The sequence below is a fragment of the Protomyctophum parallelum genome (assembly GCF_964188405.1).
Source record: "Protomyctophum parallelum genome assembly, chromosome: 15".
Taxonomy (NCBI): domain Eukaryota; kingdom Metazoa; phylum Chordata; class Actinopteri; order Myctophiformes; family Myctophidae; genus Protomyctophum; species Protomyctophum parallelum.
Window position 1 is genome coordinate 45,238,742 of NC_139710.1, and position 16,161 is coordinate 45,254,902.

Sequence of the window (16,161 nt, forward strand, 5' to 3'; positions counted from 1 at the left end):
TCTATCAGAGCAGAGAGGAGGCTACTACACAGGAGTCAAGGAGATTGTATAGTTTAACGTTAGCGTAGATTGTAGAGTGTAGGTAGCTGTTAGTTAGGCTATAGAACAGGGAAGAAAACGTTGCACACAGCAAAGAAGATAGGTTGAAGCAAATTGCGCAAAATAAGGTAAGAGAATGTGACATTAATTGTGCGTGCTTGTTTTAGCCGGGTGCATTCATTGACCAAGTATTTCTGGTCAGACAGGTATCATTTAGCTAGCAGGTAGCTTGCTAGCTAACTTAACAAGGCTGCTTTCTACCTGCAACTTGCTGTAAGTGTGCAGAAACGGTAGTGCTGAATGTGCAAATGCCAAGCATGTTAACGTGTTCACCGGTCCAACTTCTAGTTATGTGGTTGAGGAGGGTCACCAGCAGCATGTCATGTTAAAACGTTAGCTAGGTAGCTACTGGTATGTTGCATCCAGTCATCATTTAGACAAGCTTGCTAACCTTTTTAGATGTATGTAGTGGTGGGAGGGGGCTGCTTGTAAGGGTTCGTTTTTAACCCCCCAATAGTTCAACTAGCACTCCAGATTGTGCAGTACTTGCAGTCATGCGTGCAACAAATGATGACCCGAAACGCCAGTAGTGTACACACAGTAGATTCTTTTAAATCTTCAGTGATTTTGTGTAGTTGTAAAACGCTAAGAGTGTAGTGTATACAACCAAATGGACGTTTGGTCCCATTCGGTCCTTATCCGGGTTGATATGAACACTTTAGGATATTAAGAACGGATGCTTTCTGTTTCACACAGTGGAGAGGACCAGGGCTGTGTGTGGATGGCAATGCAGCGGGTCACGGGCGCACAGCTCCTCGGCTGGCTGGTCGCAGCGGTGCTGGTGTCGCTGCTGCTGGCAGGACAGTGTTGGGGGGCTGACGGCGCGGCGGGGGGCTCCAGTCTCGCAGAACGAGTTATCTGGGCCGTGAATGCTGGAGGGGAAGCTCACACGGACACGCACGGTATTCATTTCAGAAAAGATCCGCTGGAAGGAAAGCTGGGGAAAGGTGAGTGGTGTCATGACACGCCGCCAGCGGCACTTGTTGTTAACGTGGGTGGTACGGCGGCCCCACTTTGCGGTTTTGTTTGCACTTTGCAAGGTGCTGATGTGACTGGTGATGTTGTCGTGTTAAAGAAGCGAAAACCTAATCATAGAAATGTATGCATGTAGAGCTTAGACACTCGAGTCGAGAGCGAGGTTTTGACTTCCTTCCGCGAGTAAACACTACCCAATAATGGATGAGCACGTATAGTTGGAGCTCCTCCCATTTACCCTGCCAGTGCCTGTAGTGCAGCAGAAGAAAGTATTTGCAAATACATGATGTCATGAGTCATGTCGACTCTGTCATGCGGCTTTAAAAACAAACATCAGCATCAGTTTCGATATCTATGATTAAATATTTTGCATTTATCCATAAAACATTATTTTTTTGTTATAAAAAGCAAGGCTTTTGCACACCTACAATTTTGGACAATGTATGTGTCAAAACACCACCAATCGGTGGTCTTGTACACTATTTAGTAGGACACCTGGTCATTATTCGAAATAAACGTGATACAAATTGTGTCATGGCCTCTGTGTCGTGATGAGTATCGATCGTGAGGATGTTGGCAATACCCAGCCCTAGTCTTTGTGTAACCTCTTTTAATAGATGAGTTTGTAATGCAGTAATGCACGTTGATCTTGACACTGTCCTCTTGTTCTAGCATCTGATTATGGTGTGCGCCTTCCTATACTGCGCTCTAGTCCAGAGGACCAGATCCTCTACCAAACCGAGCGCTACAATGAGGACACTTTTGGATATGAAGTGCCCATTCGTGAAGAAGGAGAGTATATACTGGTCATGAAGTATGCAGAGGTCTACTTTGCTCAGTCTCAGCAAAAGGTTTGTTACCTTTCCGTACTTGATAAAGACCTCTAGGTGAAAATGTCGTATCGCTAATTGATATTTTGAGCATTCAAAGGTTAGATGCAAGCCCCAACTTTGTTCTACCTCTTCCATTCAACAAATGTCTTCTAAATCCTAATGTTGCTGCAGTGGTGCTCAAACATTTTCATGTCAAAATTATATGTATTTATTTGACCATGGACCCCCATCTCAAAATAATTTGTTCCAGGGACCCCCAAAAGTAAAGATTTGAGTAAAACACATTTTATTTATATATATATACAAAAACTGATTTGCACAAATTTTCAAGATTCTTTTCAAAATGGCAGATCTACAAGCTCATAGTGTGGCACAAAGTGACACATGTGTATTTTGTATATCTGCTATTTTTTGAATAGCCAAAGTATAAAATAACTTTGAAAATGCTTTCCCACTTCTAATGGGTTAAAGATATTCCATCTGACTTGGCCAGCTTTTCAAAATGGAGCATAAAGTGTGTATATATTATTCTGTTTTGTATATTCAGTCTTTGTTTTATTTAATGCTCATTTCTTATCTACTTGACATTGTATTGCACTGTAACACCCATTTAAGGTATTTAAGGATAACACTCGACTGACATGATTGAGTCTTAATGCTGTCTTACGTTGTCAGGTGTTTGATGTGCGTCTTAATGGCCATGTGGTGGTGAAAGACCTGGATATCTTTGAGCGGGTGGGTCATAGCACTGCTCATGATGAGATAGTCCCCTTCTCCATTCGCCGTGGCAAGCTGAGCGTGCAGGGAGAGGTGTCCACCTTCAATGGAAAGCTCACCATAGAGTTTGTCAAGGTGAGTTGTTTCAAGTATTTACTCTTCAGGGTGCCATTTTTAAATGGGGATGTGAATATCCAGAGGTTAACCCAAGGACTAGTGGACCGAAACAATCAGAGCTGCCTGTTGTTTTGGCTATTGTTTGTCTTTTAGAGTTGTATCGTCATTACGATGGCATTCCTGGCATCCGATGCCATCTATTGTGTAACTGTCAGTCAATAAGGTGTGCGTTGAAAACAATACTATTTACAAATCTCATTTGGAACTAGATAGTGATGTGCAATTTCAGTCTTCTAAATGGACAATGGACGGTTTTAGATGGACATGGGCAGTGTTAGCCTTTACATACCAATCCTTGGCACCAGAGAATAGCAATAACACGTTTTCAGCTATTTGCTCAAAATTAGCAAATAGTGACTCATTTGCATAAGGCTTGTAGGAATAACCATGGGTGGTGTAGGTTTCGCTTCTACATTGATAGGGTAACACAGAAAACCAATCCCAACACCTCCCTGGCAATGTTTCACAAACAAAAGTGACAACCCAAAATGATATGAATCTAAGAAACTTAAATAAAGGAGAAGAGGCTACAAATAATCGTAAATTGTAGCCGGAAAAGTATTGTTTGATTTGATATCGTCCAATTCTGCCCGGACAGCTGGTGTAGTGGTCTGGGCACCTAGGCTCAGTAGCTGCGTTTACATTTACACCTTTCTTCCAATCTGATTAAAATAAACCTGATTGAAGGTTTTGAATCAAGTGTTTACATGGGGCAAGTTCAATCCGATCAGGTGTTTACATGTGCCCACTTCTAATCAGGTTAGCTGTGCATATACTGAAATCAGACCCATCTGAACAGAGTGGTGATGTACTCGGGGGCGGCCTTAAGGATCGGGAGGCCCCATTCATGACGTCATCATTTTAATAATTATTAAAAATATATATATTTTTACGGGAGGCCCCGTTCATTTTAATAATTAATTATTATAAAAAATAAAAATAAACGTTTGTCAGTGTCTCAGCGCTGCTAGTGCAGTTAGTGTACACACCGGGAAGTGGGAACAATTACAAACAACACATGACGGGTGTTGTTTGTTTGTAGCCACATTGCTGGGGCAATGGGGCGGATTAGCTTCTCTCCTTGATAAAGGAGACTTCTTTAACATTGTTTGAAATGGCTAGGAAATTATTTATACAACATTTCATTTTACACTGCATGGTTTTATCGAATTCCTTCACTATAAAGCTGATTGGATATTAGTCTCCAAAAGGCATGTCCGAGACTATGGCCCTCATTTATCAATGTGATTTACATACATACGTACGCTGGAATCGCTGCAATTCTCCGCATTTATCATTCCAATCATTGGACTTTGACGTACTCGTCAGGTCGGGTGATTTTGTCTGCACTTGTTTTTTGTCGTATAGACAAGCGAAGCAGCAATGTTCTGTCTTCATTTCTGACTTCAGCAAGCATCTCATTTGGAATACAAATGCTTCTAGAGAGACTTTAAATTATGTCCAAGCAAGACCTAGAAACACTTATACATGCTTTTGTTTCCAGTAGACTGGATTACTGCAATGGTCTGCTCACAGGACTTTCAAACAAAGCTCTTTGTCAACTCCAACTATTTCAGAATGCTGCTGCTAGAGTCCTGACAAAAACTAGAAAATATGACCATATTACACCAATCCTAAAATCCTTACATTGGCTACCAGTGTCCCAGAGAATTGATTTTAAAATGTTATTACTTGTCTATAAATCTGTTTGTGGCTTTGGGCCCAGCTACATCTCAGACATGCTGAAGCCATATGAGCCCTCCAGAACCCTTAGGTCATCTGAGGCTGGCCTACTGATAGTTCACCCGATAGCTGGAACAAAGCATGGTGAAGCGGCATTCCACCATTATGCACCACAAACCTGGAATAGCATTCCAGGTTACATTAGACAAGTAAGACGCGCAAACACGGGAAGCGAACGCTGTGTGTGTGTGTGTGTGTGTGTGTGTGTGTGTGTGTGTGTGTGTGTGTGTGTGTGTGTGTGTGTGTGTGTGTGTGTGTGTGTTACAGCTGTGCCCTCTGGTGTGTGTGTGTGTGTTACAGCTGTGCCCTCTGGTGTGTGTGTGTGTTACAGCTGTGCCCTCTGGTGTGTGTGTGTGTGTGCTACAGCTGTGCCCTCTGGTGTGTGTGTGTGTGTGTGCTACAGCTGCGCCCTCTGGTGGTGGGCGGGTGGTGTCACAGCGGGACAGACAGACACACACACACACACAGACACACACACGCACACAGACATGATCTGCAGGGTCTCATAGTTAGTGCTGAGTGCGTTCGCAAAAATCCCCAACCATAGCCGTTTTTAAGTCAAATTAAAAAACGTATTTATTTAACATTGCATATCCCAATTAACTGTTTCTATTAAAGGTGGGAGTATCTGTTGTAATGTAATGTAATTGTATCTATTATAATCTGTATTCATTTTAAAGTGCACTGTTGCACTCTGTGTTTGTTTTTATTCTGTAAACACTTTGAATTGCCTTGAGTATGAAAGGTGCTATATAAATAAAATTGCCTTGCCTTGCCTAAATGTGGAAGCGTGAGGTAAGAACGGAAGATTATGCCTCCCGGTTTTGCAGGGTAATGGAAGGCGGCGGGGCTTTTCAGAGTAAAATCTGCCTCATCTGCTGGCGCCTTTATTATTAAAAAGTCCCCGGCAAAATAAGTGTTAATCTGTTAATGTTATCGGGCCGATAATTTATTTTTATGTCATAATTCCTGATGTCTGGCTGATAAGACACGCAGCAAAGGTCGTTTGGATTGGGACTCGAACCCGCGACACGGATTACCAGCCGGTACCAGCACAGCATGTGCCTGGACCACTAGGCCGGCCTGGGCCAAAAACCTTTTTTTTTAAACAGTAGGCTACTCATACAAATTTTGTCCAAACGTCATGTAAATTGATACATAGTATCTCTATATTAACATTAAACAAAACGGGACTTTCAGACTTTTCATATTCCATGCTGATTGGCTAAGATTGGTTTCCAAGTTTGCAGGAGTGCTCCGTTGAACAAATCATATATATATATATATATATATATATATATATATATATATATATATATATATATATACACACAGTATATATATATATATATAGTGCTTAAACTGCAAAAGAAAATGATAGCTATATGATGCTGAATGCTAACCCACCTTTTGAATAATGGCATTTAACAAAATGAGTGAAAGAGTTTCATCAGGTGAATAAGACATGGTCAGTCTCCTATTGTTCATATGGATTGATTGATTGAAACCTTTATTGGTCATATGGTGCACCTTCTCCATAATATGTATGCCTATGTCTCCTATTCAATATCCATATTGCTTTACATAAAAGTCAGACTTTAAAAAACTTAGTCTGATGTGATAAGACAGACTACATCACAAATTAATCACCCACCTCAGTGGAACATTCTCTGTCTGTCAAAAAAACAAACTGAAGAGGCTACTGGAGAACATGATTTGGATAGGGACAAATGATCTGATGCAGGACAATGTCACTGACAGAAAAACAAGATGGGTCTGTTGCCACACATTCATTCACCTTATAATCTCAGTGGAAATGGGGAATATGTTAAATTATTATTTATGGAATATGCTACATTTATTTAAGACTGGAATTGGGGAAAAGCCTTATTTTTTACATTTTCTTTCTTATTTAAAACCATTATATGATTTCCCCATACCCACACACTACACTGTCTGTCTCTCTCATGCAAATACGCACGCACGCACACACACATTCACTATCTAGCGGCCCCTCCCCCTTTTAACTGCACGCTGTGGGCCGACGGAGAGCTTACCTCGCAGGTGGAGGATTTGGTGACTGTTGGTCCCTAAATAATTCGACATTGGTCAAATTAAGGTCATAAAAATTTGATTGGACAGAGAAAAGTCCAGGGTACACACGGAAGCTATCATTTTGGATGTACAGAACATTATTTAATCTTATGATCTGCTGTTGATACTCCTGTCCTGTCGGTGACATGACTGTGATATAGCAGCAGCCTAATGATCAATAATGATCATTGATGAACCGAACGTGCATTTCTGCTTCACTAACTTAACGGGTGGGGGGCTATTCAGATACAATTATTTAATTCCCTTTGTCGCTCAAATACTGAACTTGAAGTGGATTGTTCAATGGTGCATGAGAAAGTAATTCACGGTTCGCGTGTCTGCTCTGCTCGTACTGCAGTGCTCCTCTGTGATGCGTTGAGACGCTATAGCCCACCCTAAGTTACTTCTGATTGGTTTGTATACGTGGTGCGGCTTGTTCCTTTCGTTGGGTTGGTTAACTTGCCAGTAAATCAGAGGCAGAATAGGGCAGGCTCACCGTGTGCCTAAAATATATTACAATGTAGTACTCGTGAGAGTGGAAAATAAGCATGTGAAATGCCAAGTGTGGTGTGGTTCTTGGTAAAAGGTTAAATTGCGTGACTCTCACTCACAAATGGTGAGACTTGGCAGCCCTGTATTAACTGTACCGATCTGTGTAAAACTTTGCCAAGGAAAAACCTTTGCCCTGCATTTGCCCACTCCTACAACTTTTGTCCAAACATTACGCAAATCGGACACACGTTACCACTGAGCCACCCCCGAGTGCCCACGAAATTCACATTTTGATATATCTTTGGATAGTTCGATCTGTGGGTAGAGTAGAGTAGAGTAGAGCTTTATTTGAATTCCCTGTCAGTGAAGCATCACTGATTACAGTATATTCTCTCCTTTAGCGTTTAGAGTTGTTTATTGTCTATAATAACTTGAAGAAAATGAGTTAGTTTCAGTGGTGGAACTTATGACGCATCCTCTGCTGTGTAATGATAACATTATTGCGATTGTTTTCAGGGTTATTACGACAACCCCAAGGTCTGCGCCCTCTATGTAATGAAGGGGACATTAGAGGGTGAGCATCATGAGACTTTATTCACCCTATTATTTTTGTTGTATGTCGAATAGCGAAAATAGCAGATCGACAAGCTTGCATTGCATGTACTGTAGATATTCTATTTTTGATGAATGTTTTCTGAATGTTGGCCTTATGGAATAGGGGTGAGGGTTCATGTGGTTAAAGGAGAATTCCATTCTAAAAGGATTTCTTCCCTTTATTTGTAGTTGTTACGTCCCCACCAAAGAGGTCCAGGTGTTATTTTGTGCAAAAGCTCCTTATTGGCTATTTCCCCTACCATAAGCCTTAAATGAATTGCATTGAATGGGGCTATGGGGTGTTGTGCTAATTCACTTATTTCCATTGCTCAAAATTATATATTTTTTGTATATATCCTCTCTTCATAATAATAGCGGCACAGTTTACTACTTATTTTGATGGAAATAAGCAAATTAGCACAACACCCCATAGCCCCATTCAATGCAATTCATTGAGCACTTATGGTAGGGGAAATAGCCAATAAGGAGCTTTTGCACAAAAAAACACCTGGACCTCTTTGGTGGGGACGTAACGACTACAAAGAAAGGTAAGAAAGCATTCTAGCATGGAATTCTCCTTTAAACTGCAAATTGTTTTAAAAAGCCTCCACAGGTTAAACCGCCTTGCCTATAAAGAAAATATGTGCAGTAATATGAGTACCGTATTTGTGTCATATAAGCCTTTGATATTACCTTTCTACATCTCCACATTACACATAAATAATCAAACATCCATGTTTTAGTTTTAATCCAGTCCTTCTGTTTTTCTTCTTCTTTTTTTTCTGGGGGGGGGGGGTGCTTCCTAGATGTACCAAAACTCCAGCCTCACCCTGGCCTGGAGAAGCGTGAAGAAGAGGAGGAGGAAGAGGAGGACACTGAAGCCGGAGAGGACGGTGTGAAGAAGAGTGCCTCGACAGCTCCCAAGTACAGGGTCCAGTCAGGACCCCGAACACCAAACCCATACGCTGCTGACAACAGCAGCCTAATGTTCCCCATCCTGGTGGCATTCGGGGTGTTCATCCCCACGCTCTTCTGCCTTTGTCGGCTGTGAGAACTCCAATTAGGGAGGAGACAGCTGGGGTACAAGATGGACAAGAGACTGACGGGAGATCAAGCGTAAGAGACGGAGCGATGGGGTGAGGGTGAAGGGGGGAGGGGGGTGGGGATCGTGTGAAAGCAGCAGCAGCACAGTTAAAAGCATACAGGCAGGACAGAGCTTGAGGCATGGACGGGATCAATGTGATAAGCAGACAAAAGAGACTATTTTCTTCGGGAAATCAGAACCAACTGCAAGATAGGAGTCTTCATGTTGTTGATTTTTGAAAGGTTATGGTATGAAAACGGGAGTGTGTGCCATGTGCCTCTGTGTGAATGTGTTTCACAATCCATCTTGGCTGTCCCAATTGAATGACACGTCATTCATTTCCTGTCACAGAGATTTGAGACAAGATATTCAGTGCAGACACCACTCTTACATGTTTGTAACCACATCGCAGTAGCTCAGTAGTGAAATGTGTTGGGGCCCGTTTTTACAATTTCAAAACGCTTTTGAACTGGCCTCAGCTAGAAATCGTACTCTGTTTTTAACACCTTTGGTATTGTTTGTGCACAAAAAAAACAGTTCCCTTGAAATTGGATGTATTTCCATGGGAATGCGCCATTTTAGAGGTGGAATTAGAAATTAAGTTAAAAAAGATTGAATAGAAAGCATGAGACAAACTACGTGATGGAAATTTAACTCATCAACTTTGCATTTCTCCACCCCAGCGTAGTCTGCAAGTTAAGGGCTTGATATACTTTGTTGTGCGGTAGGGCTGCACGATATTGGGTAAAGGTGCGATATGCAAATAATGCAATATCGTTGTTGAATATTGCAATGATGATTTTACTTGCGATAAGTAAACAAATATTGGATTATAGTTTTAATGTCTTTCTGTTTTAGGTTCGCTGCTAACATAGACCCCATACAATTAATAGCCTATGCACACTGAAAAGAAGAGAGAGAAAAATAAATGATTTTTTTCCATTCCAACAACATGCAATACAATTTGCACATTGCTACAGCCCTAATTGACAATGAATATATACCACCAACTTGGTGTCAATACAGTATCTCACTGCTACCCTCTGTGCCATCTTCATTTTGTAAAGGCCAGCAACTCAAGCAATATGTCCATCTTGGGGAAAAGATGAGACAAAGTGTTCTTGTTGCTATCTACAGTATATAGCAAAAATTGGCCTCAGTCCTAAATGGGTTAAAACCTATGTAGAAATACAATAACAGCAAAAGACAATTTGTTTTCTAACTACAATAATTACAGCATTACCTACCCACTATATAGTAGTCTAACGTGTCCTTAAAATAGGTTATAAAGCAACATGATATACACATCACAGTTTAATGAACTAAGATTAGGTGACAAAATGGGCATACTATGAATTAAGCCTATTCAAGTTACAAAACTACAATAGTAGCAACTAATGTTTCAGTGACACTCGGATCACAGATCACTTTATTCCCCCAGTCATTTAAACACTTCCTGATAGAAAGATGCAGCTTGTGGCCAAAACACTGATGGCTACTTGTAGAGTAGGTGGCTGTCTTAGGTGATACACATTTGCTGCTGTTCATGCAAGTCCCAGCTGGCCAACACCTCACATAATCGAAGAGCTATATTTTCATTGGTGTGTGATTCTGGGAAATATGCAGTCTCTACAAAGCAGGTTTTCATTTAGAAGTCTTCATTGAATACTTTATTACCAAATTGCAAGCGGTACAACAAGTACAAATTGGGAAATGCATCATGGGCTGTCCCTCAGCTAGTGTGCCCGGGGATGCTTGCGCACACCAAAGCCCTTGTAGTGCTGCCGGTCCACGGCAGAGTAAACTGAATAGAAATCTTGAAGGAACAAGAAAGTGGCCGCACACTGATATTCATGTGCCAATACTTATTTAGGACGCAGACTACAGGAAACCAACGTTTTGGCCGTTAAGCCTTCTTAACGGCCAAAACGGTGGTTTCCTGTTGTGTGTGTGTGTGTACGTGTGGCCACTTTCTTGTTCTTTCAAGATTTCTATTCTGTCCCTCAGCTAGACCACAGATCTGTAATCTACTTGACTTGACTCTGTTCTATCTCCTTTGTATCTAAACGTATTCCAAAATAACAGACTAGCTGCTGTTTTTAGCCACAAATGTCCACATTTATTCCGTGCTCATATCTCCTATCTCTCCATTCAGTCATCATGATGCTCCCATTGACATGCGCTACACTTCCGTCCCCCCATGCGCTTTAATTCATCCACTCCCACTTGCATACACACAGACATAAGGCTTTATAGGGCTCGGAATGATTGGCAAAATGAATTGATATGCGTGTGAACTGTGAATACATGACACATAAATATACCATTTATCGCAGTTCAAGCTGTACTTTAAATTTGTATATTGTGCATGTTGATCTCTTTATTTTGGATATATTGTGCAGCCCTAGCTTGCAGCGTCGCATGCCAAAAATAGCCAATCTACAAGCTTGCAACGCATTGCAGGGTGACACATAGTGAACTTGTATGTGGCCGTAGCTGAGTGGATGGGAAACGGAAGGTAATTTAACCCCTAACTGCCGCCCCTCCCCCAAAGTTCTCAAAAGGAGTTCCTGCTAAAAACTGAATTTCACCTGGTCTCCTCTAGATCGGCTACTTTTGGTGAGTGACACTGGCCCACAACTACGTATAATCTGGTTTTATGTGCAAGAAGCACATGTCATGATTGATTTGCAATTATATATTTTTTTAAATCTTTTTTGCAATGGCCTTATACTGGCAAGGCTTACTTGTTTTCCGCTGTCTAGTTTCAGATTAATATTTGCATTCATACAAATGCAAGTTGGGTTTCACAAATATGTTGTGTATGCACAGTTTGTAAATGCAACAAATATTTCAATGGGAGTAACTAAATGAGTCTGACACCCCTGGAGTAACCAGTGTATTCAGCTGTGTTCCTAAATTCAATCACAATTTGACAGCACTTGTTGCATAGGACAGACATTAAGTTATTGGGAATTGCTTAGCAAAAGTGTTGACATTTTTTAGAGCTTACCCATGTTTTGTTTTAGGGAACGGTGCCCATTTTTAACCATGGCCTCTTTACTTAACACTGTAGAGTCTGAAGTAGCTCTGGTCCATAGCCCTAATGCCCTTTGCTGCAGTGGCTCTGCCGCTCTTTGCTTCTAGCCCTCGCGTGAAATGCAGAATAGCCTCTCGTCTTAGCCTCCCACCACATGTATAAAATGCACTTTTTGGCCAGAAAGGGATTGTTTTTCCACCGGAAAATAAATACTTTTAGTTACTCCACTGCACCCTCTACCAATATTGCCAAGAGAAAAATCTCATAGACAAGATTTTCCTTACGAAGAAAAACAAAACCTTTCTGCCCAAAAAGTGCATTTTATACATGTGGTGGGAGGCTCAGAGTGCGTCCACCAAGGAAAGTAGGTTTTCTAATTACACAAACCGCCTTTGTATTGGTGAGTAGGTAAAATGATTTTTATATTTACGCTATAGACGAGAGGCTGGTCTGCATTTATGCGAGTGTAGGTAGGGAACAGTTCCATACTGTATGGACCAGAGCTAAGTTTGGAGTATGTTGCCAACACTCAAATGAGTTTGGGTCCTTACAGAACGGTCCTAAGCCATGTGTTCTCTGTTTTCCCACTCATTTTATAATTACGCATGCCTGCCTTTGTTTCATTTCACCAAAGACTGTATTTTATAGAAGATCTCTTAGCAGCCTGATCTATTGACCTCAAACACAGATGTCTCAATTGGTCAGCAATGAAATGGGGCAAACATCTACGTATTTGTGTAAAGGATAAGTAACACCATAATTTATATTATTTGCCTGATTTGACATTCAGACCAGTGTCCCTATACCGTTGGATTTTAATCTGTGGAATGATGTCGAGCTACAAAAGTGTAATTTGAAGAAAACGATGTTGAATTTCCACCTTAGGAGGACATGGATTGCACATGTAGAGAATGACGAGAAAACAAAATGCAGAGCCACAGGCTTTCATCAGTGTATTTGATTGAATTTCCCGATTTATATATTTTTACATTTTGTCAATGTGAAGTTTAATGGGATATGCTTGTGCTCCATTGATTTCAGAGATGGGTTAAAGCCAAGAGTTCCAAGGTCCTTGGCAGGGTAGGAACATTTCCCTTGTCTAGCCAGCACTAGACTTTAACTATGTAGCCAGCCAAATGTGATTCTTTTTTAATATATTATGTATTCAAACCTCAATGCAGGGCTGGTATACCTGTCAAGCTGGCACAGGGGGTGAAAGGACTTGGCAGCCACAGTCAAACTGTACAGATTCTGGCAGATTGCTAGTGTCAATTCCCCACCCTGCTTTTTGCTAGGCAGTGCTTGTAGTGGAGGTCTTGAAACGGGCTGTGTGAACTTGAGAAAGAAGCTTATCCTGTGCACCTTTTCCCTGCTACATTAATGCCTTCTTTCTTTCCCATGGCCACATATCCTCTGCCCCTCAACGTTTATATCCTGTTGCTTCAGGTATTTATTTACTGAAAAGCAACTTTGTTCCTTGATTCAGTAGGGGTGTCTTGCGAATTATTCCATTGTCTCAAATTACCTCCCTTTTACTGCTAAGCTACCATGGACAATTTTCAAATGCCTAATTTACTGACTTGTCTTAAATATCACCCAGCCCGCTCTGCTTGTCTTACTGTTGTCATTCAGTTGTTGCATATCCCTCCTCACTCGCTGGATTCTCCCTTTCCATGTTTATTGCTGATGGGCAAGAAATAATTGGTAGAAGATGAGATTTGCTTGTCAATCAATGACTGTTTTGGGGTTTGCTAATTTGTAAAGAAAATACGCATATTTAAAAATAGATGTATGCACCTTTGTTCTATAGAAAGATGCAAAAACATAAAAGTTCAATGGTTTATTAAATAAGACGTTTAAATTCAGCACCACAGTCACCACAATTCTGTCTAAATACTACACAGTTGCGTGTGTATATAAGGTACAAGGTTACACTCTGTGTGTGACAGCGGTTTTCATCAGTTTTGTTTAATAGTAGGGCTTTTAATTTGTTTTCTTGTTTGAAGACATTGTGGCCTTTCGGCTGGGATTTGGATGGTTGGTACACAGATCTATAAGATAAATTATCTAATGGGCAGCCAGACATACTGACTGTCAGGACGTCAAATAAATTAACTGTCAGAAATGTGGGATCTTCAATTTTGTTATGTATAATTTAAATCCGAGAGTGGGGCTAATCTGGAGATATTTTATAGTGCATTTGTATCTTTGAATTATTTTCCTCAGGATCTATTTTTGTTTGCTTTTTAACGTGATATTTTATTGGTGTGAAGTTTTGCACTGCCTCATTTATGTTAATCTTGTCATTTTTTTGTATTTGTCTGAGTCTTTGTTGCCTTGATTATTTTTGAATACATTGTTCTTCACCATGATTTGATTTGAGTTCCCTGTTTTTTGTTGCGCTTTACATTCAATGGTCATTTTATGATTCTTTAAATTACAAATTCTTAGCTACATTGTCATTCCACTCTTAGCAGCCCGTGGCCCATAGTTCAGATTAATTTGTTTTATGAATTTGTCTGCAGTTGTCATGCAACATTTGGCTTCCTGTGTTAACTAGGCTGAAGCAAACCAACCTTTCTAGGAGCAAAGTTGGTTAATAAAAACCCCCACAGATTTAAGTCCAGCACAAGTTTGAAACTATGTTTGCCGACTATTTACTTTTTTAAATAGAAGTTCAATGAAAGTTGTGCTCTTGAAGATTCCTGGCTTTTGTATCACTGAGAACCAAAGAATTGCTATCATTCCATCTCAAATCTTGGATTTAATTTCATGAACTAACGGTTCCTCTTTTCCTTCCTTGCCTTGGAAAGCAGTGAATAAACAAGGAGAAGCATTTTGTTTGTCATGTTTTGTTAAATTATGGCCCACCCCCTGTTTTGCACCCATAAACCATAACTACTTCTCATTGTTGCCAAATCATATTCAGAATATTTTTAATTGCCACAAAAACTTTTTGAGATGGATTTGGAATGATGGTTGGTTGATGTGATTTCTCCTTGTATAAAGCTGTTTTCAAAGCAACTGAACATGTAAGGTGAGTGAAGCTAAAACTAAATTACCAGCTTCTCCAACTGTCCAAACAACATAACCATTATTCCAACACAGTTACACAATATGGATATACTGTATGTGAGAGAATGTATGCTCAATAACAGGCAGAAGCAGGTGAACTGGTAAATGTATTTGAGATCCCCAAACGTTCTCAGTCGTAACTCGTAGCATATATCTGCAAATGATAAATGCTATTTTTAATAAATGTGCTTTTTTTATCTAAATGTGTTGGTTATTTGATTAAATGCACACATCTCAATCCATCACTAAGATCAGTACTGTATTTGCTTGATAAGTACATAACCCCATAAGACTTCATGAAATTACATAAAGAGTAGCCTACATGAATGAGTGGGAATCCTAGCATTACACATCCTCAAAAGCCAAAAGATCAACATAGAATTGAGTCACTTCGGTCAACTGGTCCTGACGCTAACGCTACTCTAATCAGGACATTGGCATTGTTTCTTGACAAATCCAACCCAACCAAATTATCAGCGTTGTCAAAATATGAATAAATGTTAGATTCAACTGAATACTTCCGGTCTTTGTGAAAAGGGCCTGACCCCGAAATCTCATCAGTGTTTGATTGATTGATTGAAATATTTATTAACAGTTTGTAGAATTTACAGTACATTTTAAGCACAAACTCAATACAAAGACTGTCAACTGTGAGTGGACGACCCAATTAAGCATTACACTTGTTTACAACAGGGTCCACATTGTTCAATTCATCAAAACATTTAAAGACATACAAACATTTAGAGACATACAAATAGACATTTCTATGTAGCTAAATTCATCATATGGGAAGCAAAAAAGGGAAAAGATACAATATACAGTGAGGGAAAGTGGGGTGGGGGGGGATTCAGATTTTACAGAGGCCAGTTTCGATGTGGGATTGATCACATGTGGATTTGAGTACTTTTACGTTTGGTACTTTGTCTTTGAGTATATTTTGATGCCAATACTATTGTAGGCCTACTTTTACTCAAGTACATCATGTTGAATACCAGACTTTAACTAGTTTTCAGTGTTTCAGTGTTGCTATTTCACAGTAGCTGGGTAGAGTAGGACTGAAAGCATGGAAATGCAACACTGGGCTAAAGTCAACTGTCTTGAACTGGACTGCTATATTGTAACGGATGACATCCATCTGTACAGGCCCACGTATTGAATTTGACATGCACAAGAAGTATCACCAGTCACCACTAGTTATAACATGATACACCTCCAGGTGTGTGTGTGTGTGTGTGTGT

The 16,161-nt window shown here is 40.3% G+C and overlaps 1 protein-coding gene across 1 annotated transcript; it reads left to right on the plus strand.

Annotated features, from left to right (window-relative positions):
* On the plus strand, positions 1-8,854 carry mlec (malectin). Its single transcript, XM_083784646.1, has 6 exons — positions 1-167; positions 796-1,046; positions 1,747-1,925; positions 2,583-2,759; positions 7,647-7,704; positions 8,531-8,854. Exons 2-6 carry the CDS (start codon positions 821-823, stop codon positions 8,773-8,775), a joined length of 885 nt encoding a protein of 294 aa, XP_083640772.1. The 5' UTR covers positions 1-167; positions 796-820; the 3' UTR covers positions 8,776-8,854.
* Positions 8,855-16,161: the final 7,307 nt, after the last annotated feature.